The sequence below is a fragment of the Myodes glareolus genome, chromosome 5 (genome assembly GCF_982192425.1).
Source record: "Myodes glareolus chromosome 5, mMyoGla1.1, whole genome shotgun sequence".
NCBI lineage: Eukaryota > Metazoa > Chordata > Mammalia > Rodentia > Cricetidae > Myodes > Myodes glareolus.
Genome location: NC_142030.1, coordinates 17,340,597 through 17,366,064, shown reverse-complemented (window position 1 = coordinate 17,366,064; position 25,468 = coordinate 17,340,597). Strand labels below are relative to the sequence as shown.

At 44.6% G+C, this 25,468-nt stretch overlaps 2 protein-coding genes across 3 annotated transcripts in view; one reads left to right on the top strand and one right to left on the bottom strand.

Moving 5' to 3' along the window:
* The first annotated feature begins 2,576 nt into the window (after positions 1–2,576).
* On the top strand, positions 2,577–20,271 carry Spmip3 (sperm microtubule inner protein 3). Of its 2 annotated transcripts, none has more exons than XM_048436449.3 (6): positions 2,577–2,691; positions 6,294–6,362; positions 15,045–15,140; positions 17,652–17,824; positions 19,219–19,384; positions 20,150–20,271. In XM_048436449.3, exons 2-5 carry the CDS (start codon positions 6,307–6,309, stop codon positions 19,326–19,328), a joined length of 435 nt encoding a protein of 144 aa, XP_048292406.1. In that variant the 5' UTR covers positions 2,577–2,691; positions 6,294–6,306; the 3' UTR covers positions 19,329–19,384; positions 20,150–20,271. The 2 variants fall into 2 exon arrangements, with proteins under 2 accessions (XP_048292406.1, XP_048292407.1); XM_048436450.3 differs by lacking the exon at positions 2,577–2,691 and adding an exon at positions 3,466–3,610.
* Positions 20,272–23,070: 2,799 nt separating this feature from the next.
* Positions 23,071–25,468, bottom strand: part of Adss2 (adenylosuccinate synthase 2) — a 31,881-nt gene continuing 29,483 nt past the window's right edge. The window contains exon 13 of the mRNA XM_048436448.3: positions 23,071–24,202. Coding sequence (XP_048292405.1) covers positions 24,150–24,202 — 53 coding nt within the window. The 3' untranslated portion in view covers positions 23,071–24,149. The remainder of the gene's footprint in view (positions 24,203–25,468) is intronic.

Here is a 25,468-nt window from a genome sequence, read left to right as displayed (position 1 = left end):
CACTTGGCACTTTGATTCTGCCTGGGACCCTATCCTGTGACTCGGTGTCAGTCACATTCAGGGTGCTTTCCCATCTCCATTAAAGCTCTCTTGGAACACCCCAACAAACACGCCCAAGGGTGTGTCTCCTTGGAGATTCCAAATTCAGTCAGGTTAATGACGGAAATTAGCATTGAAGCAATTGTCACGTCCCTCCTTCAGATTTTCAAGTTTGGAAGCCTCATCATTAAATGAGTTCCCCCAGCACATGCTGGTGGCTTGCTAGCTTGAGACATCTTAATTCATTAATGCATCCTATGGTGATGGGAGAGCTCAGAGACTGTTCTCGTTTGCACAGAACCCTTAAACATGCCCTTAAGCTGGCAGGATGGCTCAGTGGAGAAAGGCGCCTGCGTCCAAATTCGAAGCCCTGAGTGTGATCCCTGGGGCCACATAAAAGTGAAAGGGAAGCATGGACTCCTGCACATTGTCCTCTGACCTCTGACCTCTGACCTCCACATACAGGTTGCAGGCCCCCTCCCCACTAAATAAATGGGGGAGGGTGTCTTAAAAACAACACATGTTCTCACAATTCAGGTAATATAAGAAAATGGAGGAACACTGGAGTAATGCACAGTCTTCAACCCAGAGAGACTAGTAGGCATATTCACGATCATTAATCATGGCTGCTATTGGGGGAGTGCATAGTGTCTTGGTGCCTAGTCAGTCAGAATTCATTCTAGGATGGAGTGGCTGTGCTGGGATTCCCTCCCCTGCTATCTGCAAACACCCTTTCTTTTCACCAACTTTGAAAATGCAGCCAGCCAGCCATGGCTGGTTGCCTGTCCCTCCTCAGGCCTCCTCCCTCACTTCTCCACGCACCTAGTCTAAAGGTGACATCAAAACAGAGGAGCCTCTTGTCCCAAGTGGAGGGACTCAGTGCAGGAGGATGTGACACAGCCGAGGTCCCACCTTCAGTAGAGCACGTGCTGAGCATCTGATCTTGCTAAGGTATAGTTAGAGGTCTGTGACCTCACCTTCAGGCACCCCACACCTCAGACTTGCCAACAGAAGTTCAAGGTCATCCTCAGCTACGCAGTAAACTCACGACCAGCCTGAGATCTGAGATATAAGAGACCCTGTCTCAAATAATGGGAAAGAAAGGTTGATATATTTTAGTTCAAATGCTAATTAAAACTGGACTTACAAGTCAAACTGATTTGGATTGACTTCCCTATCTTATTATTTCTGGTTAAGTGCCGGGTCCCGCCTGACGTATTCGTCGGTGCTTGGGGGGAAGAGTATGGATTAAGAAAGAAATAGACAAGAGACACCAGACAGAGTTGGGAGGGCATCCAGTAAATACTGAGATTCACCTCATATTTATTTCTCATAGCCTTTATATACCTCAATCCAAAAGGAAGGGGAAAAGGCAAAAGACTTTTTTTTACCAAGATACAAAGAACAAACAAAGTAATCACCTTCTTAATATCCAAAACATCAAGTAACCACACCCTAGGTCAAACGTCAGTAGCCACACCTTCGATCAAACTTCCTGTAATATAACCTTGAAGGAACAAGAACAGGTCTGAACTCTCTGACCTTCAGTCAAGGTGGACCGGATTCACTTCTGTGGGCCCCCACAGTCAATTTCTTCAGCTTCTCTTAGTTCTTCTTCTAAATGGAGATGTTTGGCTCTCTGGTCACAGCAGACACAGGGATGGTTAGGTGTCAGGTAGCTTAGACACAGAGGGTTTTCCTCCCTAATGAGACTAAACGTTCCACCTCCACTCCCCTGGTCCAACACATTGCTTTGTCCTTGTGTTTACATTTTCCATGGTTGTCTGCTTTCAACAAAATACAGTCACCAAGATTCTGGTATTAGATTGTGTTGTGGTGATGTGGGTTAAGCTCCCAGGGGGAGCCCAGCCTTGGCCCAGGCTTCCCCTACATGCCATCTGGAGCCTCACAGAAATATTTCACTTCCTACTTGCAAACTTTATTTGATTGAGAAGTGCCCTGTTTCCAGACCAATCTATGGTAGACAATGCCAGTGTTTGTTTTGGTCTTAGAAATTTGCTATAGCTGGGTCTGAACGACCATTCTGTTCTCCAATTGTGACTTGCGCTTCTGTGCTATTGTGATGGTCTATAGATTGGTTGGGATCATAATCCTGAACAATTAAAGCCTCCTCGATGGCTTTAGTAACAGCAGGCTTCTGAAGCTTAACTGTCGTTTTAGACCAGGCAGTGCTGGGATCCTTTGTCCCTGTGCCAACCCTGCTTACCAGGGGTTGTCCCTTCCAACTTGCAAGGGACATATACACAGCACCAGATCCTTGACCTTATGTTACCCTTGGAGCAATATTTATAGAAAAGCGAGTTCTAGTGATTTGATCGTCTGGGTCACTCATCTGTATGGTTTTCCCTTTGACACCAATTCTTGTCCTTTCATTTAATGCACAGCTATGTTTTCTGTTCAAGACTTTCAAAACTCTCTTTCCCTCAGCCTGAAAGGCGTTGCTTAGCAAAACTTTCCACCCCAGAGGGCATCATAATCCCCTTTGAATGATGTAAAAGGATCAAATCTCACAGCTCTGCCATGTGCCTTTGCAGCACACCCCACATGGGGAGGTGACTCAAATGCTTGCTGCCCTCAGAGAAGGACTTCTCTGAAGAACAAGGAGGCCCCTGCCCACTGCTGCCAAAGCCGGTAATGCCAGCAAGGCTGTTACTTCCTGTGCCTCTCCCTCACTCAGTGGCTGTATTACTAAATAGAGGGTTGCTTTTTGGGTTTTCAAGAAACAGGGTTTCTCTGTGCAGTGCTAGCTCCTAACTGTCCTGGAACTCACTCCATGGAGCAGGTTGACCTCAAACTCAGATATCTGCCTGCCTCTGCTTCCCAAGTGCTGGGATTGAGTGCATGCACCAATACTACCTGGTGAGGGTTATATTTTAATAGGTGCTCACAACTTATGACTTAATGATTGAGGTTCTTTGAAAAGCCAAGAATTCTGTCCCAAGCCCAGATTTTATGTATGTCTGTATATCTGTGTGTGGGATGTACACATGAGTACAGGTACCCATCCAACAAGACCAGAAGAGGGTATCAGATCCCTTGGAGTTGCAGCTATAGGCAATTTTAGCTGCCTGAGTGCTAGGAATTGAACTCTGATTCTCTGCAAGAACAGCAGGCTCTTGTAACCCTAGAGCCATCTCTGGCCCTAAAAATTCTTTTAGAATGTAAACAGTTCTCTAGTTGGGATGTTCTGAAGAATCTTGTAAGAGTTATATTTTGGCTCTCTGTGAAGAAGAATGGCCTCCATAAACTCATGCATTCAAATGCTTAGTCCCAAGTTGGTTGGACTGTTAAGGAAGGAGTAGGAGGCGTGGTCTTGTCAGGTGGGTGTGGTCTTGTTGGGGTAGGCGTGGTCTTTGTGGAGTAGGTGTGGCCTTGTTGGAGGCATGTCACAAGGAGTGGGCTTTGTGGACCAAAAAGCCCCCACCAGGCCCAGTCTCAGGCTCTCTCCCTGCCTGCAACTTGAGGACCATGTGAGCTCCCGACTACTGCTGCAGCCTGCCTGTTCTCATGCTTCCTGTCATGACTGGTCATAGACTAACCCTCTCAAACTGTAAGCAAGCTCCCAATTAAATGATTTCATTTTTTAAGAGTTGCCTTGGTTAGCTGGGTGGTGGTGTTACACGCCTTTAATCCCAGCACTCGGGAGGCAGAGGCAGGTGGATCTCTGTGAGTTCGAGGCCAGCCTGGTCTACAAGAGATAGTTCCAGGACAGGCACCAAAAGCTACAGAGAAACCTTGTCTCGGAAAAAAAAAAAAAGAGTTGCCTTGGCCATGGTGTCTCCTCACAGTCACAGATGTAAAGGTTTTAATCTGTGACAGATTGGTCTCATTGCTTGGAGCCTTTGGCTCAGTGGATAAGGGGTGCTGTCTTGCAGAGGACCCACACTCAGTCTCCAGCGCCCACCTCTAATTACAGTTCTAAGGGATCTGTCACCCTCTTCTGGCCTCCACAGATACCCATGACCATGAGGGACATACACATACATGTATACATGTACACATTAAATCTAAAAATAGATCTGTATGCTTTGTGGTGGCTAGGGATAGAGAGATGAAAACGTGGCCACAATTTCAAGATTCCCTTCCTAGGCCCCCAGTGACCGCAAGACTTTAATATATTGTTCCAGAACTGCTTATTTGGGTAGCCTGGTCAAAGCAAGACAGCCCATGACAGTTTTCTTTCCCATAATGCTGATTCACAGTTTCTAGGCACTAAGCCTTGGCTTGTAAGGGAAGAGGGCGATGTGCTAAGCTGGCTTCCTCCCCAGCAGATTGCAGGGGAAAGTACAAAGCTCAACGCTTCAGTTTTTGGAGTTTGATTTCTCAAGAGCTCAGTTGCACTTACCTAAATTTTCTTTTGCTCATTCTTCCATTAAACAACAAAAACACAGCAGTGCTAAAGGCGAAAATGCCAATGGAACAGACACTTGCACATCTCTGTGTCACAGTCACGTTCACAGTGGCTGAGACACCCCTTCAGCACGGGTGCCCAGCGCTGGGGGAGTGGATGGAGAAGTGTGACTATGGACATGACGCAGTCATGACATCAAGACACACAGAATCAGATAACATACAGCAAAATGGATGGAACTAGACGGGGGAGGAAGTGAGCTAAGTCAGACACAGGAGGATGAGAACGAACGTGTCCTCTTAAAGAACCAAAGTTGGCCTGACAGTAGAATAGAGATTGGGGAAGGTGAGCGGGTGTGGAAAAGACAGGGTTTAGATTTGATCAGCACACACTGTAGGCATGTATGGAAAAGGTACATTGAACCTCATTAATATGTGCAGTTAGCATATATTAGTTAAAAATTTTAAAGTAGGTCTCTTGGGGAAAAAGATACTATGTAATAAACAGGCTACGCAGGATGTATCACCAGCCACTCTATTACGATATAATGCTATTGAGAAATTTCAAGCTGGTTTGAAAAACCCACAGAGAGGTAAAATAGAGCTGGCGGGAGCCTGGGGGTGAGTTAAACTTGACTATAAATGGAAAAGAGGAGGCTTCACATACCTTTCTCCCCAACCCTCTCTTGCTGCTGATGGCTTCTCTTTCCTCCTGGTTCCTTTTGCACAGCCCCAGCTTTGCTTGGCCGAGGTCTCTGGCTGCTCTGGCTTGCTTTGGTGCAACTCCGTCATTAAGATGAATGGTTCTTGAGCCTGAGGATTCCAACCCTGGCTCCCTTCTAACTTACTCACGTTATTTAACATCTGAGCGTCTGTGTTCTTATGAGGAAAACAGCCACCGTGCTTTGCAGACCTTCCTCAAGGATGCTGTTAGTTGCAGTGGGCTCCCTGGTACATATTACACAGGCTCACAAATAAACTCATATTCTCCCTTCTCAAGCGTGACTTTAAGTCACAGAGCATGCCCACACATTATTGTTTCAGTGAACCCTACAGAGAGGTCATTTAATCAATATACAGAGCTGAGAAATAACTTGCTCAGGCCACAGGGGTTTCCAGCCAAAGTTCGCCTGCTCCCTCAAGCTGCCATGTTCATGCAAATTAGACACTGCTCTCTTTGTGTAGAGTGGACAGCCTGTTCCCAGTGTGAGCCATCTACGAGGTACACAGTGGTACTCTAGCAACAGCAGACACTCTCCCACCTCAGTCTCCCACCCGCTCAGTCCCATTATGGGTTTGCTCACATGAATGCTTAAATGTACTGGTTTGTATGGCAAGCTGTGGTAGTTAGTAAATAATCAAAGGCAATTAAAAGAAAAACTAAGGCAAAAACGGTTTAAGGCGAGTATGAAAACAGAAAAAGACTCAATGCTGAGAAGGGAGAGCTTTAAAAGGAACACAGTCAGGTTTGGGTGGGGCTGGAGGAAGCCCGGGGGACAACGCCAGGAGAACCAGGAAGCTGTTTTGCAGAATGGCCTAGTTTGCTTGCTTCTCAGATACTGTGGTAAGACACTGACCAAAAGCAGCTTGCGGGAGGAAAGGGTTTATTTAGCTTCCCGGCTCCAGTCCATCATGGAGAAAAGTCAAGGCAGGACCTCAAGACAGGAATCTAGAGGCAGGAACTGAAGCAGAGACCATGGAGGCACCCTGCTTTCTGGCCTGCTCCCAAAGGCTCAGCTTCAGCCACCATTGTTATACAGCCCAGGTCCATCTGCCTATGGAGGGCCTGTGTTCTGGAAACAATCTGCATCCAAACTGTAGCAATGGCTAATACCTGGAAACTGTGTAACCTTGCAGTATGAAATTTCACTCCCTCTTTTCAGATTCCCATCTATCATGACAGCCATCCGACTACGAGAATTTGTAGAGCGTCGCCCAATGGTTCCACCTAGGTAAGGCTCATCCGGAAACCACCAGGGTGAGGAAGGCAAGTGCCCAGGGAAAAAGAACCACCCATCCTGCTTTCCAGCCACTGAGGGGCAGCTGCAGCCAGGGGAATCTAGTGATGTGTTCTTGAATGTAGAGAAAGTTGGGTTAGTTTTTTAAGACTTTAAAAAAAAAAGTGTGTGTGTGTGTGTGTGTGTGTGTGTGTGTGTGTGAGAGAGAGAGAGAGAGCATGTGTGTGTGAGAGAGAAGAGCATGTGTGTGTGTGTGTGTGTGTGTGTGAGAGAGAGAGAGAGAGAGAGAGAGAGAGAGAGAGAGAGAGAGAGAACATGTGTGTATGTGTGTGTGCATATGCTTGCAAGTGCCCTTGGAGGCCAGAAGAGGACATTAGGTCCTGGAGCTGGACTTAAAAGGGGGTTGTAGGCTGGATGCTGGGAACTGAACCAGGGTCCTCTGGAAGATCATCAAGGGATCTTAACCACTCAACCAACCTTCAGCCCCAAGTTTAAAGAAGGTTGTAAGAAAAGATATACATCTTTGCAGAATCCAAGCAACCAGGAAACTCCAAATACAAAAATAAGAGACGGGTTGGGAAGGGCTCCAACAGGAAGAGTGGGGAACTCAAACCCAAACTTTGAATCAGATTTACTTCCTTGTAGTAAATCAAACCACCTCTGCAATATGGGAGCTGACTGTACACAGTGAGAGACCAAGGGGACTCTCATTTATTCTCCAAGGCCATCTATAACACAAGAATAATAAGCCCTGTAGGCAAGCTTCGCTGCTGACTTCATCTTGCAGGGAGGTGGCGGTACCACCTGTAAGTCCTAAGCCTCTCTCCCGTTAGCCCCTGCTGTGGGATCTGCAAAGACTAGAAACTAAGAAGGTTGGGGCTGCAAGCCTCATGCCCTGGAGGCCAGCCTCATATCTCCCCCACCCACCCAGGTCTCTTTATTCTTCAAAAAATGTTCTCACTCCCCACAAGGCTTTCAGTTTATCTACACATACAGACACAGTTAGCAATTCTTTAAGCAATAGCAATGATACCAAGCATGCATTTCACAGGGCCACAGAAATGGATAAGTCTGACAAAGCAGGCACCTGCTGGCTTACTATGCCTCAGAGGGGGTGTGGCTGTGAAGCTCTCTGGCAGATACTGGAAGGATTAATTAAGGATGGAGCTTTAAATCAGTACAGAATTCTAAGAAGACAGCCTCGTGTCTTGTTTTGTTTTTTAACTTTTTAAAATTATTTTTTAAGTTATTATAGAAAATAATGGGTTTCATTATGACATTTCCACACAGACAAATCACTGCACCCACTGACCTGTGTTCCTCTCCCCCAACTCTCACTGGTCCCCTTTCCCCCTGCAAATAGCCCCTGTTCTGGTCACATGTCATGTGTGTTAGTCCAGTTCTGCGTGTGTGTCACACATATACATACTTAAATCTAGATTCTGTATGAGAGAGAAAATATGCCATAGTTTCTCTTTTCCCCCATCGCACCCCCTCTCTGACGCTTTAGACCTCTTTCTCTTGCCTCATCATGGGAGGCCAGCCTCTTGGAGCCCCAGTGGCTTGGTGGGCTTGAGCAGGCCTTGTTGTTACTTCCTGTCCAGTTCTGTTCTTAAGGAAGTGGGCACCTTTCTGTGCCTACTTCCTGGATATCTTAATCCCCTCGTCACGGAGCAGGTGAGATGCTCATGGCTCTTGCCACCAAATCTGAAGACCTGAATTTGATCTCCAGAAGCTGCATGGTGGAAAGAACCAGCTCCTGCGGTTATCCTCTGACCTCCACATGTGTGGCACACGTGTGTGTCCACACACATACACAAACCCATATGATAGGTAAATGTTTTTTAAAAAAGACTTTTCTGTCAGAGGACACACAGACCTTGCCCCTCTGTTTTCAAACTCCACCCCAGGAGACAGGAGGATGGAAAGAAATCGGGATCGGGTTCTGCATCCCCTCATCCCTTCCTCCCCTCAACCACGGATCCCTCTGCGTATGGATGAGATCACTTTGTCTACTGTAGGCTCATCTCCTAGGAAAACTGGAAACAAAGTTTTGTTGGCTGCTGTTCTGGGAAACCACATCCATCACTGTGTCCAAGCCAGGCCCTGGGGAGCACAAGGATTTGAACCTCTGGCTGGGTGGGGCCTCCGGCTGTTGGTGTTCAGCTCACTCTTGCTCCTCATCAGAACCACATAGCGGGAATCCCTACACTTGCCCTAGTCTTGGTGCCCCACTCTCCACTGCAGGATGCCCTATGAGGGGGCTCCCTGCCCACCTCAGACCCCACCAATAACAGTTTAATTCCCCAGTGAGTTCCACCAACTCTGCCACCAGGATAGTGCTATCAAAATGCTGGTATGTTAGCCAGCTTGGCCTGTGGCTGTGGCAGCACGGAATCCCACAAGAGCAGTGTACTAGCTGCTTTTCTCACCGCTGTGACAAGAGAGCTGACAGAAGCTACCTAAGAAGGGTGCAGCCCACCACCATGGCAGGGAAGACGTGGCGGCGGGAGGTGCCTGGTCACACTGTGTCTGCTGCCAGGAAGTAGAGAAGGGTGAGGCTTGCACTCCACTTCCTTCCTCCTTCTTATTCAGTCTGAGTCCCAGCCTAAGGGCTGGCAGGTGCCCCCACATTCAAGATGGATCTTCCCATCTCAGTTTAACCTCTCTGGAGATGCTCTCACAGAACACACCTACAGAGTGTCGCCTAGACTCCCATCAAGCTAACAGTCAAGAATAATCACTATTAGCTGCATGCCTATAATCGCCCAGGAAGCGGAAGAGAGACAGAATGAGAGTTCCAACATCCCCTGCAAGGTTACATCCCCAGTGGCCCGTCTTCCTTCTAGTAGGTACCACCTCTTAAGCGTTCCACTTTCTCTTTAGCACCATGGCCAATGGCCCTTTGGGGGCCATTCTCGATGCAGGCTGTGTCCGCAGCTCACAGTCTCAGGGGGTCCAAATCACCTTTGCCTTCCCCGGTCATCTGTATCAATGAACACTCTCATCCTCCAACAATCTCTTCTCTAGCTTGAGCTTCAGAAAGATCACAGCCCTCCCTGAAATAAACCCCTCAGCCCACTACCCCTGGGGCCAAATCCGAAGCATTGCTGGGTCCTGCAAGGTCCTTGCAGGCCCAGCCCTTCACTTCCTACTAGTTAAGAGTCCTCGGTCTTCAGTTTCTTCAGGAGGCTATGCTTCTTCTAGATCCCAGGCCTTTGGGTACGCTCCTCCTTCTTCCCGGACTACTACTCCACACCCCCACACTCCCTTTCACACGGCGAGTCTCAGCTCCCTTCCAGCTAGTTAGACAGCCACTTCTTGAGTACCTTGGCCAGCAGAAGACTTCTCCTTCTATCTCTGGCCCCACGTCCCCTACTTCACACTGCCTCAGGGCCCTTATCACAGCCTTCAGTTTTCCTTCTTAGGATTTGCTTCCTACCCATTGCACCACTAGTAGACGGTAACAGGCAGCTCTACCGCATGCCAGCATTGGTCTTAGCATACGCTACTCTATTTAGCCTTCATCACAACTGTGAGCTCCAGACAAGGAAGCTGAGGCATGATGAGGATAAGTGACTGTCCCAGGAGCCCACAGGTTGCAGCTAGCAGAGACGGAACTTGAACCCACTGGTCTGACTTCACTATGGTTTGCTGTTTGGTTTGGTCCCCACTCTGGTGTGGATCTTTCTTGCCCATCTTTAAAAATCACTTCCATCACTTCTGCCTGACAGTAGTGATTACACAGAGCAGGCTCTCTATGCACTGTTGCTAAGGAAACCAGAAGGAATGAGCAAAAGTATTCGGTGGTGGTTTGACTCTGGTCACTGACAACTCGGGTCTGCCCTTCTGCTGTTTGCAGACACATTCATCCCGCTGATCCCTGCATGGCCAGCCCTGAGGGCTAGAATAGTGAAACTGATGGGCAAACCAGTGTAGGCACCTAATAAAAGTTAGTAATTAAGGCTCAGGAGTAATCTTTGTGACCACATCTGAGTCTCGCAAGAAGAATTCAATTAGAGACAAGTGCTAGCCAGTGTCATCCCCAGGTCAGACTGGAGGCCTGGTGTTGTTGACTAGGTCTGGATACTCTGTTAGTTTGTGGAGCCCAAGATATCCCTGAAAAGATCCCCCAAATGGAGGAAAATCAGTGGGAGATCAAAAGCGCAGGATTTGTGTCAGGTTCATGGTTAAGTATATTCGCTGCTCTTCTAGAGGACCAGGCTTTAGTTCCCAGCACCCACATGACTATATCAACCTTGCAACCATCTGTAACTCCAGTTCCAGGGAATCTGACACCCTCCTCTTATATCTCTGAGCAGTGTACACACACGGTGCACAGACATACATGCAGGTGAAAAGTACCATACACACAAGTAAACGACTACAGCAACATCAACAAACATCAACTGAGCTATCATTCAGTGGTAGAGAATATGCTTGGCATGCACAAGGCACCAGGTTCAACCTCCAGCACCAAAATAAATAAATATTGTGGTGGTTTGAATGAGAATGCCCCCCCCTCAAAGGCTCAGATGTTTAAGTGCTTCAACCCCAGTTATGGAACTGTTCATGGGAACGAGTGGGTGTGGCCTTGGTGGAGGAAGCGTGTCCCCAGGAGTGGGCTAGCCCAGCCTCTATCTCCTGCCTGTGGATCAGGATGTAATGCTCTCAGCTACTGTTCTAGCACCATGTCTGTCTGCTTCCCACGGTGATGAGCATGGTCTAACCCTTTAAAACTGTACGCAAGGTCCCAGTTAAACACTTCCTTTTATACAAGGTGCCGTGGTCATGGTATCCAGTCACAGCAATAGAAATGACTATCAACTGTAGCATCCTGAAAACATCCAGACACCACTGCAGGGTCAGCTCATGCTACCTAGAAAGACAGACATCTAATGAAGAAGGGGCCTTTCAGTCTGCTCAGTCTGTTCAGTCTGCTCAGTCTGCTCAGGCCTTTCAGTCTGACACAGCTACAAGTGTCTCATTACTCTTGTTCCATCACTGATGAAAACAGTAGCTATAATTCTCATTTTACTGATGAGCAAATGGAACCTGCCCTCCCATTCCTTGAGGAAATACCATAGAGCTGGTACGTCCTGGAGGGTGAGAGGATGTGTCGGTCATCTCCCAGCCCTGTCTTTAATCTCATCTTCTACATCAGCTCACATCCTTAGTGGAGATGCTTAGCTCCAAGTTTCAGTTCTCAAACATGCTACAGTGTGCACCACTGATGCTAGCATGTTGACTATATATGGCTTTCCTTACCAGAAGATGAACTTCAGGTGAGCATTCAGGACCTACCTACCAACAGCATACCCCATTAGAACACTGTAGCCACATCGGAGCTTCCAAACACTCCTTTTGGTTGAACCAAAACCAGCTTACCCTGACCCTTTGGTACATTGTGTCCACTTGCTGACTGCCTAGAAGTGGGAGAATCATACAGTCCAAACAGAAGTTGTGCCAAACTCCCCTAGAAAACAAAAATCGCACATACACTGTAGATAACTCTGAGTAAGACATGGAATTAGGGACTGGGCTTGCTTCAGGGCTCTGGTACTCACTAGCCGTGCGGTATTCAGAATGTCCACTCAGCCTCTCTTTTCACTGTTAGGAAACACCTAAAAAAGTTCATATTTACCTTGCTAGGTGCCTGAGAATCAGTCTTTAAGGCTGGAGGTCCAGCACAGGTGACCGAGATGGACACAAGATGGTTTTCCCTCTAGTAATGGTACCGTGTAGACAGAAAACCCTCCTGATTTCACCCATGCATACTAAATGTTGTCTGTGGCCGAGTTCAGATCCTGCTCCGGTTACAGTCACCCTCCCAGGGGACAGATCCACTCTTGTGGAGATAAACCTACCCTATCAGACAGCCAAGCAGTCAGGGACATGCAAATAATACACAGTGGAACCAGACAAGCTGGCTCGCCCATGCCACCTTAGTAGAGCTTTCTATGACGGAGTAATAGAATCCTCTGAGCAGAACCCTGGCCTGGCGCATGGGGCATTCCCATTCATTCATCCTTCCCCTCGAGCTGAACCTCCAGGAGAGAAGCTGAGTGTCCACTGCAAAGCCTCTGGCCAAGCCAGGAGCATTTCTCCTTAAGCTAAAAATAAAAAAAAAAAAAAAACAGAACAAAACAAAAAGCAAAAAACAAAAACCTCACTATTTTAATGGTTGAATGAATTAGAAGCTTTCTCGTGTTCCAGGTTAAGGTCACAAGTGAGGACTCAGAAAACTCCCCAGAGTCAGAGGGAGTTGGGCAGGATGGAGAACACCTATAGTTCCAGCACTCAAGAGGCAGAGGCAGGAGGATCATGGGTTTGTGGTCAGCATGGAAAATGCAGAAAGACCTTGTTTCAAAAATTAAAATAAAAGGGGGCTCTGGCTCGGTGACAGCACACTTGTTTAGTATGCAGAAAGTCCTGGGCTCAGCAGGCAGCCCTGACAAAGTGGGAGAGGGGAGTGAGAGAGCAGGAGATGCAAAAGGAAGAGAGAAAAGTTAGAAGCAAAGTGAGTTGTCTTTTTCTCTCCCACCCCCATGTCCTCACTTCTCCACTTAGCCTGTCTCCCTAGAACTCTTTCCTGCTCTCTCTCCACTTCTGACCAACGAGCCAGGGTTTCTTCCAAGGGACTGCAGCAGGTCATACTACTGGAGGCCAGTGGGACCGGTCCCATTCTCGGAGCAATGACGAGAGCAGGATGAACTCCTTCAGTGCAGACAGCAGGGCAACCATGAGAACCATGCCCTGGGTGCCTGTGATCCCTCACGAACTTGTGGCTTGGCTCTAGCGGACCCCTTCCACACCAGTGCTCAGAACTGGAGGCTTGCCTAAGTGGCACCTCCACCTCCCACACACTGAGCAACGTCATTTGTTCCCTATTTCTGTGCCAACTTCTCTCTCCTCTTACGACTTAATCCCCCGCTGTAACTCAGGGCTCAGTCCTAGTATCTTAGCCACTAGACAGGCCCAGACACCCTGTGGTTACTCAGAAAATTAGAGTTCTCTGAGGTCTGTTTGCACAGACAGACAGAACCTGCCCTGCCCAGCACTTGCCTCGACTCTCACCAGACAGCTAGGCCTACCCTGACCCCAGCAATGGCCGGTATGTTGAAGGGCTGACCTCCTGCCAATAGTGCTATGGAGAGATGGTGGAACCTTTAGGTGATTGCATTCCTGCCACCATGTGCTGTGTGACCGAAACAATAGGACCAATCAGTTGCCATGGACTGAAACCATGACATAAATAACCTTCCTTTCTTTTAAGCTGATTTATCTGATATGTGCTACAGTAACAAAAAGCTAAAACATCCACACATCCTCTACTCTGAACTCAACTGTGATTTAGTCTTGGTATTCATGACTTCCCCCCTCTAGAGAGTTCCTCCTTTTGGCCTATGCAAACCCTGAATACCTGGCTCTCTGGCTCTCCTTAGTGTCCCATAGCTCTTCCTCCCATCCTTGTCAATAGGTTTCTTCTATATGTGAATCTTACAGCTTTTGTGTAAGGGATTTTGGACTTCACTCTTCACCCTATTCTTCTGCCTCAATATTACCAATGACCTAAGATCCTCCCCTAAACCCCATCTCCTAAAGGTTCTACCACTCCCCATTAGCACCACCCTGGGGGCCAAGGATTCAACACCACAGCATCCCAGTTGTACAAATAGCTCACGCTCACTTCCCAGACACACGTCTTCCCCGTCCCTATGGGGTGGCTCATATTATGCTTCAAAACAACAACCAAGATGGCGGCATATACTGGTAATCCCAGCACTGAGGAACCCAAGCGTGAAGATGGTGATTAGTTCAGGGACAGCCAAGGTTATACAGACCTGTCCTTCCTCATAACCCAAATCTCTGAGGTGAGGCTAGAATTCTCCTACCAGACTTACTAGTATCACATGCCTTGACATCACAGCCTTATATAATCAACTAGTACAGTTAAGCAAAAAAAAAAAAAAAAAAAAAAAAAAAAAAAAAAAACCTTACAAAATTTTATAACCATTTCAAAGGATAAGGAATCTTTATTCTTTTATTCCGATGCTTTGGCAATTACCAACATCTACTTCATTGACTTCGAGGATTTTATTTATTATATGTGCATGTTCCTGAGTATATATGTATGTACTGTATGTGGACAGGTTCCCCCAGAGGGCAGAAAAGGGCATCAGATCCCCAGGAACTGGAGTCATGGAAGGTTGTGAGCTGCCAGATGTGAGCGCTGGGTCCTCTGCAAGAGCAGTCAGTGCTCTTAACCACTCCTAACTAGCTCTCAGTCTTGTCGCTGACTTTACACATCGTCACCTTCCTTCCTTCCTCCCTCCCATCCTCCTTCCCATTCTCCCTCCCTCACCCTCTCTCTTTTCCCTACTATTGTGACCCAGTACGTGACATGCTAAGTATTTCCTTAGGAATCCTGGAAATAAAAGACATCCTATTATAGGTTTTAGAGGTTACTGGGGAAAGAGGCCATCCAATACCACAAACTCAGGTTTGATGAAAAGACACTCGCTATGACTACCAACCAACATGACTGGAAAGTCTGACTGGTTTCAGCTGCTTGGAAGAGGGTACAAAGTTCAGACGAATTCCCTGTCACATGTCAGCTGGTAGACTTGTGTAAGAGACTGACTGTAATGACCACTTCTCACCTGCCTCCTTCAGTATGTTTATCTGTCACCAAGGAAGGGACGTCAGAGGCTATCACCCTGGGCAACTGGCAAGACTCCATTTTGATTACAGCGCGAAGAGGGCTCCAAGGTGAGACATACCCCTAAATCTTTCTTTACTTCCAAGAGTGTCATCAAAGCTAAAATAACAAGTAGGGAAAGTAGGGAAACTGAATGGCATTTTACATACACACATACATACATATATATATATACATATGTATACATACACACACAGATATATATATAAAATTCCAAGTACCCATGGAGGTCAGAAGTGAGCTGCCCCACGGGAATTCTGGGAATGGAACTCGGGTTCTCTGTAAGAGCTTATCCACCTTTCCAGCTCGTAGCTACACAATCTTAACAATACCAATAATAGTAATGTTAGTCACAAGTGTGACTGGCCTATTGGCTAAAAAAGGAGTGGAAGGAAATGGGCTAAACTGTTAAACATCTTGGGACTTGGTTTGGGTTTCCTGGGAGGATTCTGGGTGCCGGACTCAAGCCCAAAGCCTTGAGTATGTCGAGCATGGTCCACCAGGGAGCCACATCGCTAGCACTGATAATAGGGCTCTGTTTTCATTTCCACAAGTAGCCATATTATTAGCACTTTGTATTTTTATCCTTTTCTCTAGTTTACAGATTTTTCTCAAAGGAGAATACATTGCTTCTGCAGTCAGCAATAAATAGTATTTTTATTAAATAATCTATGGAATTTAAGAAACATTATAAGTTTTAGAATTCCAAATTTGGTCAAACATCTTAAACTTACTGGGATTCGGTGTCATTCTCAATAAAGGTTTAAATCTGGTTTATGTGGCTCCTTCCTTTCACAAAAGAAAAGTAAAAATTAATAGCCACAGACACCTGAACCTTATTTCCTGGTCCAGAAAGGCTAGAAACTACGAGAGGTAAAGGCATCAATTTGAGAAACTTGTAAAATGTTTGATTCGGGGCAATTTTCACATTCTCAGTATCTCACTCCCAAATGAAAGAATCGCTGTAAAATTCTGAGGCATGTTAAGCCCTCAGCACGATGATCGCCATTTGAGCTCATCGTCTCCTACCTACTCCAATTTCCCTTCTCTTGGTTCCAGCTCCCGTCTAGCCAGCCTCCAATTATCCTCATGCAGGCGTGGGAGTCGGCAGGCCACCTGTGCTTAGAGCAGTGTACAGTCTGGACTTAAATGATGAAACTGGAAGCAGTTTTGAGGTCCTCCCGATCCAGTTAGAAATACAGCAGATGAATGAGACACTCTTAGTTCTGAAATTTACTTATTGTGGGCCTGCCTGCTCCTGCCACCGTGCATGTGTGGAAATCAGGGGATACTTTTCGGAACTCGTTTTCTTCTTTCGCCAAGTGGGACCCAAGGATCGAACTCAGGTCACCAGCCTTTACCTGATGAGCCATCTCCATGGCCCAAGCAATGTGTCTCAACTCAGGTCACACAATTACTGTAAATATTAGGTTTATGCTTTAATCTATAGTTTCTGAGTTCCAGTTCAAGGCTGAGTACTAAATGAAATATTTGCTTAAGTAACTTCTGTTTTTAAAATCTGGGGGAGAAGATTTCATTACCCAGGCTGGTTTCAAATTCAAGCTGAGCTCAGGGACCTTTCCACCACAGCCTTGGGGTCGCTGCAAACTGTAGGTGTGCACCACTACGCATGACTTAGTCAACTTTCCTTAGAGCTAAGTCCTCTACTAGAAAGGCCAGGTGCCCGCTGTCAGAGCTAGACAGAGCCCAGTTCCTCCCTCCACTCTACCCCTAGCATCATAACCTATAGGGCTAATGCCCAAACTCCAGTCTGTCTCCCTGAGGATGACTCTGCTAACAGTCCATTGACTCTAATTGGCTTGTGCGTCCTCCAGATCAACTTTCAAACGCAATGCCAATTCATACACAGCATCCAGCCAAGGAGAAAGGTCTAGGGATGTAACCATGTGGTAGTGCTTGCCTAGCATGTGCGAGGGTTTCTCCTGTAGCACTGCAAAGAAAGCTAAAACAAAATGGACACAGAAAAGAATGTAGTTCTTAGGAATACACACACACACACACACACACGTAGCTTAGTGCCTTGTTGGAGAGAATTTTTTAAAATAGTGATCTCATGATGGAAAAAAGAATCCTGAAGCAATGAGGTGCGTCTTGACTTTACATGTCACCTTTGTGGGCGGAGCATGTCTACCACTTTAGGGCTTCTCTTCTTTTTTCAACATGAAGGTGTCCCCATTCTTTCTATTGGCACAAAAGTCCCTTGATAAGCATTCTTAGTCTTTGTTGACATCTTTAGTTGCTACAGTTCCTGAGACAAAATGCACACATATTTCCAAGGTCTCAGGTACATGCCACCTAAGGTCCCAGTGTACTTATATCCGTGCCTCAAGCATGCCATGCCAGTGAATGAACACTGCCAGGATTGATGAAGATGATGGTTAGAGAGGGGCCCAGGAAGGTTACAACAGTTCTACAGAACACCCAGATGGCACTAGGGGTTAGTCTAGCTAAAAGACTGCACTGGATCCTAGATTGCAGCTCATGAGAAAATGGACGAATTCTTTAAAGGTGTTCAGCAAGCTGTTTTTGTTTCCATGTAGACCCCTTATAGACTTGGCAATTCCACCCAAGAGCAAAACTCCGTACCAGCCTCAATTAGACCAGCAAACACTCATTCGATACATTTGTTTTGGAAAATTGTCAAGGCCTACAGGCACGTGGTATAATGAAACAACTTACCAAAGAGACTACTCCCTGCCATTTTATGAGATTGGTAAGTACTATCAACTCGTTGAGAATAACCTTGCCAGTGTGGCAAGGTCAGCATACCCTGGGGATTTACTGCCACAAGGGGCATGACTGGGACCAGTGAAACTGGGGACAGAAATGGATGTGCAGACAGATCGGGGAGCAGAAAGAAGCTCCCTGCATCCAAGACTGAAAAGGGGTGAAAACTCTTTAATGTCCTTCTAGGAAGCTGATTCTCTGAACACTGGGAACAAAATCTTGAATGTAACCTGGTGTTCTGCGAGGTTCTTTTCATTCTAGCTTAAATGTCTGTAACAATTGCTCATTCACACCACAACTCAGAAATTCTAGGCTCCCCTTGTAGTGTATCGATACGCTGTGGCCCGTGCAAGGCCCTGAGGTGGACAGGTGATCCTGACATTCCCATGACACCCCCCTATTGGTGCTTCTGACTTTGGCTTACTGAGTACGAATTACTGAGAATTTCTAAATGAGAGATTCCTCAAATTTTGGGGGGGTCTCACACTGTGGCAGGCACATATTTAGTCCTTAGGCATCTCTCTGGGGTGAGTGCTGTTCTAAATAGAGGATCTCTCATGAACTAAGCCTAAATCACACAGAGGGAGGAAAGGGGCAGGATTTACATACACCCAGACCCACTGCTCTTCAACATCACTTGCCTTGAAGTTATACTGTCTCTGCACTACTAACTGTTCAATAGTTTTCCTTAAGAGTCCCTTTCTTTTTACTAAAAAACGGAAAACTGGTGATATAAGCCTGCAATTCCAGCTATTCTGGAGGCTGAAGCTTGGGGACTAAAAGTTCAAAGTCAACCTGGGCTACAAAATAAGTTTTAGAATGGCGGGGTCGGGAAGGATTTCATCTCTTATCTCCAGCGAAGACAGCTGCAGTCTGGAGGGATGCCAGAGACAGTAGGAAAGAGGTCCACGCTGAAAACCCAGGCTCTCAGAGGATAGCTGACAGCAACATCAGGACACCAAAACAAAACATCAAATGAGTTTTTCTTACATTTTTATATAATCTAACAATATGCCTATTAATTAGAGACTAAAGAAAGAACCTTGGGTCCCATCCCCCTTTCTATATTTTACTTGAAGATATTTTAGTTACATTCTTATGTTATATGTGTGCTTACACACGAGCATGCAGAGGTCACAGAGGTGGGAGTTGTTTTTCTCCTTGCACTATCCAGAGCCAGAGGATTGAACCCCATTTCTCAGATTTGGCCAGAAGTGCCTTCTTCCCCCACTGACCATTTCACTGGCACTCACATTTTAATTACATCCCTTTAAATGTCTTCAGTTACTTCTGTACTGTACACAGTTGCTAAAAAGATGGTGTGTTAAAATGTCAGAGTAGGTAGCCTCCCAAAAATCACTAATTTCTTTTACATTCCAGGTTTGGATCAGAAAATAGGCATACTTTCATCAAATCCTAGACCTCTTAATTCACTACCAGAAGTCTACTGCTGTGACGAGAGAAGTGGCTTTGCAAGAAACACCTTTTAAAACTCACATAAAGTGTGGTATTCCAAGAAAACAACTTTGGGCATTTTTTTTTTTTCGTGAGTAAATTCATGGTAACAGCACTACCTGTTAAGAGTGTATACAGATGGATCTAATCCTAAACAAATATTATGTTGTAAATTCTCTTCAGGGAAAACTGGTCAGGAAATCAAGCTCCAACCCTAAGAACACCTGTCATCTGCTGAAGACGCTAGCTGTGTAATACAGTGCTAGCTGTGTAATACAGTGCTTGCTGTGTAATACAGTGCTAGCTGTGTAATACAGTGCTTGCTGTGTAATACAGTGCTTGCTGTGTAATACAGTGCTTGCTGTGTAATACAGTGCTAGCTGTGTAATACAGTGCTTGCTGTGTAATACAGTGCTAGCTGTGTAATACAGTGCTAGCTGTGTAATACAGTGCTTGCTGTGTAATACAGTGCTAGCTGTGTAATACAGTGCTTGCTGTGTAATACAGTGCTTGCTGTGTAATACAGTGCTAGCTGTGTAATACAGTGCTAGCTGTGTAATACAGTGCTTGCTGTGTAATACAGTGCTAGCTGTGTAATACAGTGCTAGCTGTGTAATACAGTGCTAGCTGTGTAATACAGTGCTAGCTGTGTAATACAGTGCTAGCTGTGTAATACAGTGCTAGCTGTGTAATACAGTGCTAGCTGTGTAATACAGTGCTTGCTGTGTAATACAGTGCTTGCTGTGTAATACAGTGCTTGCAAGGGAAAATAAAAAGTACGCTGTCATAATTTGTCATAAGCTTTTATCATCTTGTTGCTGATGCTGACAACCATCTAACCATTTTGCCTTCGCAGTAAGTGCTCATCTATGGTATCAGAGAAGATCACTAGCCAAGGAAGAAGACTGGGAGACAACTGTGGGTCTTCAGTGGGATTCGGGACTAGCAAAGAGGGGAATTAATGAAACTGTGCATCCAGGATTATCCTCCTTCGCAACAACACACCCCTCTGGTAGGACTGTGAAGGTTTCTGTGGGAACCAATTCTAACAATCTTTAAAAATAGGGATGGGGCAATTTTTCACATCAAAAGCTACAACATGCCATCTAACAAGGGATGTGTGAACTTGCTTAAGCAATGAATCTATGTGGCACACCAGCTGCAACTGGGGAGCCATTAGTTAAGTGACAACTACCAGGTAGCAACAATCTACTGTTTTTCTCCCAAAACCCACATGGGAGAGACGCATGGGCTCTTTGGAATCACAACTCTTACTTTAATGTGGCAATGACACCTCTAACCCCCAGGGATATTTATGCTTTGGACTTAAGGATTTCCTTAGGCAGAAGTAGTGCTAACAACTTCCAGGTAGCCTCTCCCACCAACTAGTCCCCAGCCACCAATATGGGATTCTTCCAAATGCTAAGCAGTATTCTCATTAATCCTCCTGCATCTGAAGCAATGACATCCCAGGTTCAGAGCCATTAGACACAGCACACACCCACACCACCACAAAAGCCAATCTAGAACCTGCCAGTTTCGAATCTGGAATCAGCCAGTTCTGAGCCAGTCCCCACAAAGGTGAGTCATATTTCCTTCAACACACACAAACATTAGTAAAAGTCCATATGATCTTTGGGGAGAAGTTGGAGTTAATATTAACAGTAGATACTATGGGTGACGAGCGAGGTCTTTAGGCGAGACCAAGCTCCCCTTCATACAGACAGTACTAAGGATGGAATCCAGGGCCTTGGGAGTTCTATGTGAGCGCTCCACCACCTGAGCTCTATCTTCAGCCCCTATATAACCCCATCTGTTTCTTCTAGCTAAAGGTACAACACTTAGACAATGAAGTCTGATTGTTTTTCAATGGCTTTTTATCAATCTTTGCCTTTAAATTGTATCTAATCCTCTTACACAGATTGCCAACCACTTCCACTTCAGTTTACAGTTTGCCCTTTTCATGGCCTACACCTTGGTAAATAATTGTTTGTTTGTTTTGTTTTTTTTTTTAATTTTCAAGACAGGGCTTCTCTGTGTAGCCGAACTTGCTCTGTAGACGAGGCTGGCCTTGAACAGAGATCTACCTGCCTGGCTTCAGACTCTTAAGCGATTACCACAAAAAGTACAAATTCATGTTCTAAATCTAGATTTAATACCAATTTAGCATTAATAACATACAAAAATTCAGGTCCTAGCAGAAGCTGTCCCTACTTATTGTCAATTACATTTTTATATAAAATGTACCGCCATCTTTTCCTTCATCTTTTCCCATGACAGTGCCATATTTTGATTACAGTAGCTTTGTAATTTAACAAGTGGTGAAGGCAGAACCTCCTGAGCCACATGTGGTATAGCACACACCTGGGAAGTAGGGTCCTGAAAGACCAGGCCAAAGTAAGGCAGAGCTACATGGTGATTTCCAGGCCAGACTGTCTCAAATAAACACACACAACCCCTCACATTATCTTCTCAAAACTGTCTCATGTCTATCCTAATTCTATAGTATCCAATTAATATCAAATATGCAAACTAACCTTCCCTGCTCAAGCATCTTGTGCTACAGCTGGGTATGCTTAGCTCTTTGGTGACTCCCACTTGCAGTCAGTCATTCAATAGTCTACTAAATTCTAAAACTTAGGTTTAAAGATGTGTATGCCCACCACATGTGAGTGTCCATGGCCAAAGGACAGCATCAGACCCCGAGACCTGGAGTCACAAAACAGCTGAAAGTCACACAGTGTAGGAACTGAACTCTGATCCTCTGAGAAAGCAGCAAGCGATCCTAAGCTGCTGAGCCATCTCTCGGTCCCCAAGCTCAGGTTTTCTGATTTAGTAGTTCTGCTGCAGCTTAGCCATAACAGGCATTACATTCTAACCCATAGGACTCTGCCGCGTCCCTCAGTCTGCTGCCAACCCCACCCAGTCCCTTGCTAATTTGGTTCGATTTTTTCCACCTCTGCAGAATCTAGAGTGGACCCTGAACATTTTCCCTCATGCTAATTCATCCAGTTAATATGTTTAAGCATCTCCTAGGAGCCTTCTCTGGCCCTTGCCCAGACATTTTGATTAGGTTTCATTCATTTCACCATGCATGCTTCATTGAAGCATATAACATCATTCATCAATGTTTAGCATGCTGCCGCTACCATATCTTTCATAACTGTACGTAACTGCCCCTGCTACTGCATATCTAGTATCTAACAGAAGGCACAAACAACCTTGTTAAATAAAATTGTAATAGTTATCAAAGGTTTGAAAGACAGCTTTATTTAAAGAATAGACCATCTCTCCTAATCAACCAACAGCTCACATTCAAAGAGAAACTAAAATATCCAGAGTGGTTTAAAAATCAGTAAATAACAGTAATCGGAGATATTTTGGGTAATGGAGGAAAAATTTCTGACTTGAATGAAAATGGGTTCATTACTGAAAATGTTTCAATAATACAATGAATACAAGAATACAGATCTTCTGAGGCCTTGCAGTTTTCATGGGGTGAAGCAGGGTTTATTGGCTCTGCTCTGTTCTCAGGTGTTACACGGTTAGAGCGGGCTGGTGGGGTCACTTGTGTTTATTATTTATTGAGTCCAATGAAACTGCTAGTTTGGAATTTTTCTTAAACCTTGTATTAATAAAAATACTTCAGTGATAAGACATTTCAATCCTCCTGAAGATCCATCTGATCTCTGCCTACCTTGTCCCCATGCACTTCATAGGGCATCCTTCCTCCACACTGGGATTACTATGAACACAAGAAAAACAACACACAAACCATACTGGAAATATTTGGTTCTTTTTAATTAGCTATTGATGGTTATAATAAAATAATTTCAAGTGATACCTAATTTAAGCATTTAATAGTCCATGGAGGATAATCTACAGCACGATGTAAAGCCTACCTGCCAAATAATACCGCTTTGTTTTCTCAATAAAGGAGAGATGAACTCATGATCAAAATTATGGCTGACAATTGGGGTTCATGTGGGTATTTATGAGTCGGTCATTTTGTAGATATACTGGCAGGCACAATGTTGAAAGTCAACCCACTGTTCTTAGAAATAACAGTATACTTAAAAAATAAAAAGAAAAGATATACATTTGATTGAGCTCATACCTGAAAACAAACAAAAGTATTCACCAAATATCACAACAGATTTTTTAATAATTATTTTTTAACATTAAGATTGTTATTATAGGGAAACATCTCTTTGAACACTGAATTAAATGTTCATTGTATTAAATAACTGTAGAGAGAATTAAGTTCTGTGCTCTATACAAATGAAAGGTTCCATGAACATACTCCCCCCCACCAAACCAAAGCTCAATTTTGCAATGGCCTCAGCAGAAAATAAGCAGTTCACAATTTAAACAGAATTCATAGCATTACAAAAATTGACAGAACCCCTATCTTTTCATTTTTCTTTCTAACAGCAAAAATTACAATGACAGAATTGAATGATCAGAATGTAAAAATACTTGTGCAAAACTGCATTAAAATTGTTCTCACTATCTAGTCGGGATAAAAACTCAAACACAATGACAATAATGAAGAAAAACTACACTGGAAGTTTTAGATTTCAAACAACAGGGATTATACAATTACTAAACATGGAAAGGAACTGTGTGTGGCACCATGAGCAGCAGGAGCAACAGATGCAGCGGCCATGCCAGCTGAGAAGCTGGATGGGAGGGCGCCAGTCTATCCGTGACAGCCATCCGTCAGAGACTGCAAACCAATGCCAGCTTGAAACTCATTTCAATTGTCTTTATTCTTGAATTTGCAGATCATAGAGAAATGTTTAAGTATTTTCCCCTCCCTCTCAAGGAGTGTCTCAGTGCACTGCTGGCAGTCCTTAGAAGAGCTGAATCATGGACTCTCTGGATTTACCTACACCAATCCATTTAACTGAAAAACAAAACAGAAGAACATCAATCAAGTCCCCTGTGACGTTTAACCTTGGGATGAAGAGAGAGGAAAGTCCTGCTAGGCAAGAGCTGAACTCCTAGCTGTGTTTCATTTTAAGTTAAGAGTGATGCTGTATTTAAAAAGTAGAGGCTCAAAAAGTAAATTATCAGGTTTTGATTCAATGTCATTAACCAGTACTATGAGGGATTGATTTGAATTTTTTAAAAGTTACTATTTCTTAAAGGCAGAAATAATAAATGCTGAATATCTTTGATCTCAAAAACAAAGAACTATGGATATACTTATGTTAGATAATTTAGTATATAAAAAACCTTTTAAGGTATCCATTAATGTAGATTCTGAGAATCAAAAGAAAAGGGCTTCTGGGGTACTCTACCAAGATGAGAATTCTTCCATGGGGGGCTGGAGAGATGGCTCAGTGAAAGTACATGCTGCTCTTGCAGGGGACCCTAGTTCAATTCTGAGCAGAACACAGTGACTTAAAACCATTCATAGCTCTAGTTCGTGAGGATCCATGGTGCCCCTTTTGGTACTGTGGGCACTGTATCCATGTGGAACACATACATTATGTACAGGCACACATAAAAAAATAAGTAAGCCTTAAAAAGAGCTCTTCCATGTAATAATTTTAGCACATTATAAGCATAAAACATGATTTCCTAAAGAAAGTCATTTAAAATTGAAAACCACATACTGTGCTGGAGTGCTTCATGTTCATTCTAAAAAAACAGTGATGTACAGGAAACACCGTCATCTTTAGGCAAAGTGATTTGAAGATGTGATCTGACTTTTTTTAAGCCATTAGAAAATTAAGTTGAGAATATTTCTGCTTCAGGATTTTTCTGTAAGATTTCTTGTCATGTATTGTTTTTTAAAAAAATGATTAACTAGTTTCACATTTAGTCTCTGTTTTATATTTGCAATGTACCACATAGTTTTAAAAGGTGTGCTCAATTTTGTATACTTTTATTTCTGGACCACAAAGGAATTATTTACTATTGCCATTCAAAGATAATTTAAGTATTTCAATTATGTCATCAAAAAGGTGAATAAAAAAACTTGTATTCTAAGTCAGAAAGAGAAGAAATCCTCTCCTTTTCGTCTAGAAAGAATGCATACTAGAAGGGATCCAGCACAGACTAGCCTGCCTATTATTCTGTTCTAACTATAAAGTATTGACCATTCCTTCACCCTCAGTGACCATGACAATAAAATCTTGGTTCAAATTAACAGAGATATAAAGAA

What these genes read in the sequence shown, in the direction of transcription:
- Spmip3 (XM_048436449.3), top strand. Translation starts at nt 6,307, where the DNA reads ATGACAGCCATCCGACTACGAGAATTTGTAGAGCGTCGCCCAATGGTT. An exon ending in AGCGCGAAGAGGGCTCCAAG is followed by an intron (nt 15,141 to 17,651) that starts GTGAGACATACC and finishes GTTTCCATGTAG; the next exon opens with ACCCCTTATAGACTTGGCAA. An exon ending in CCTGCCATTTTATGAGATTG is followed by an intron (nt 17,825 to 19,218) that starts GTAAGTACTATC and finishes TTTACATTCCAG; the next exon opens with GTTTGGATCAGAAAATAGGC.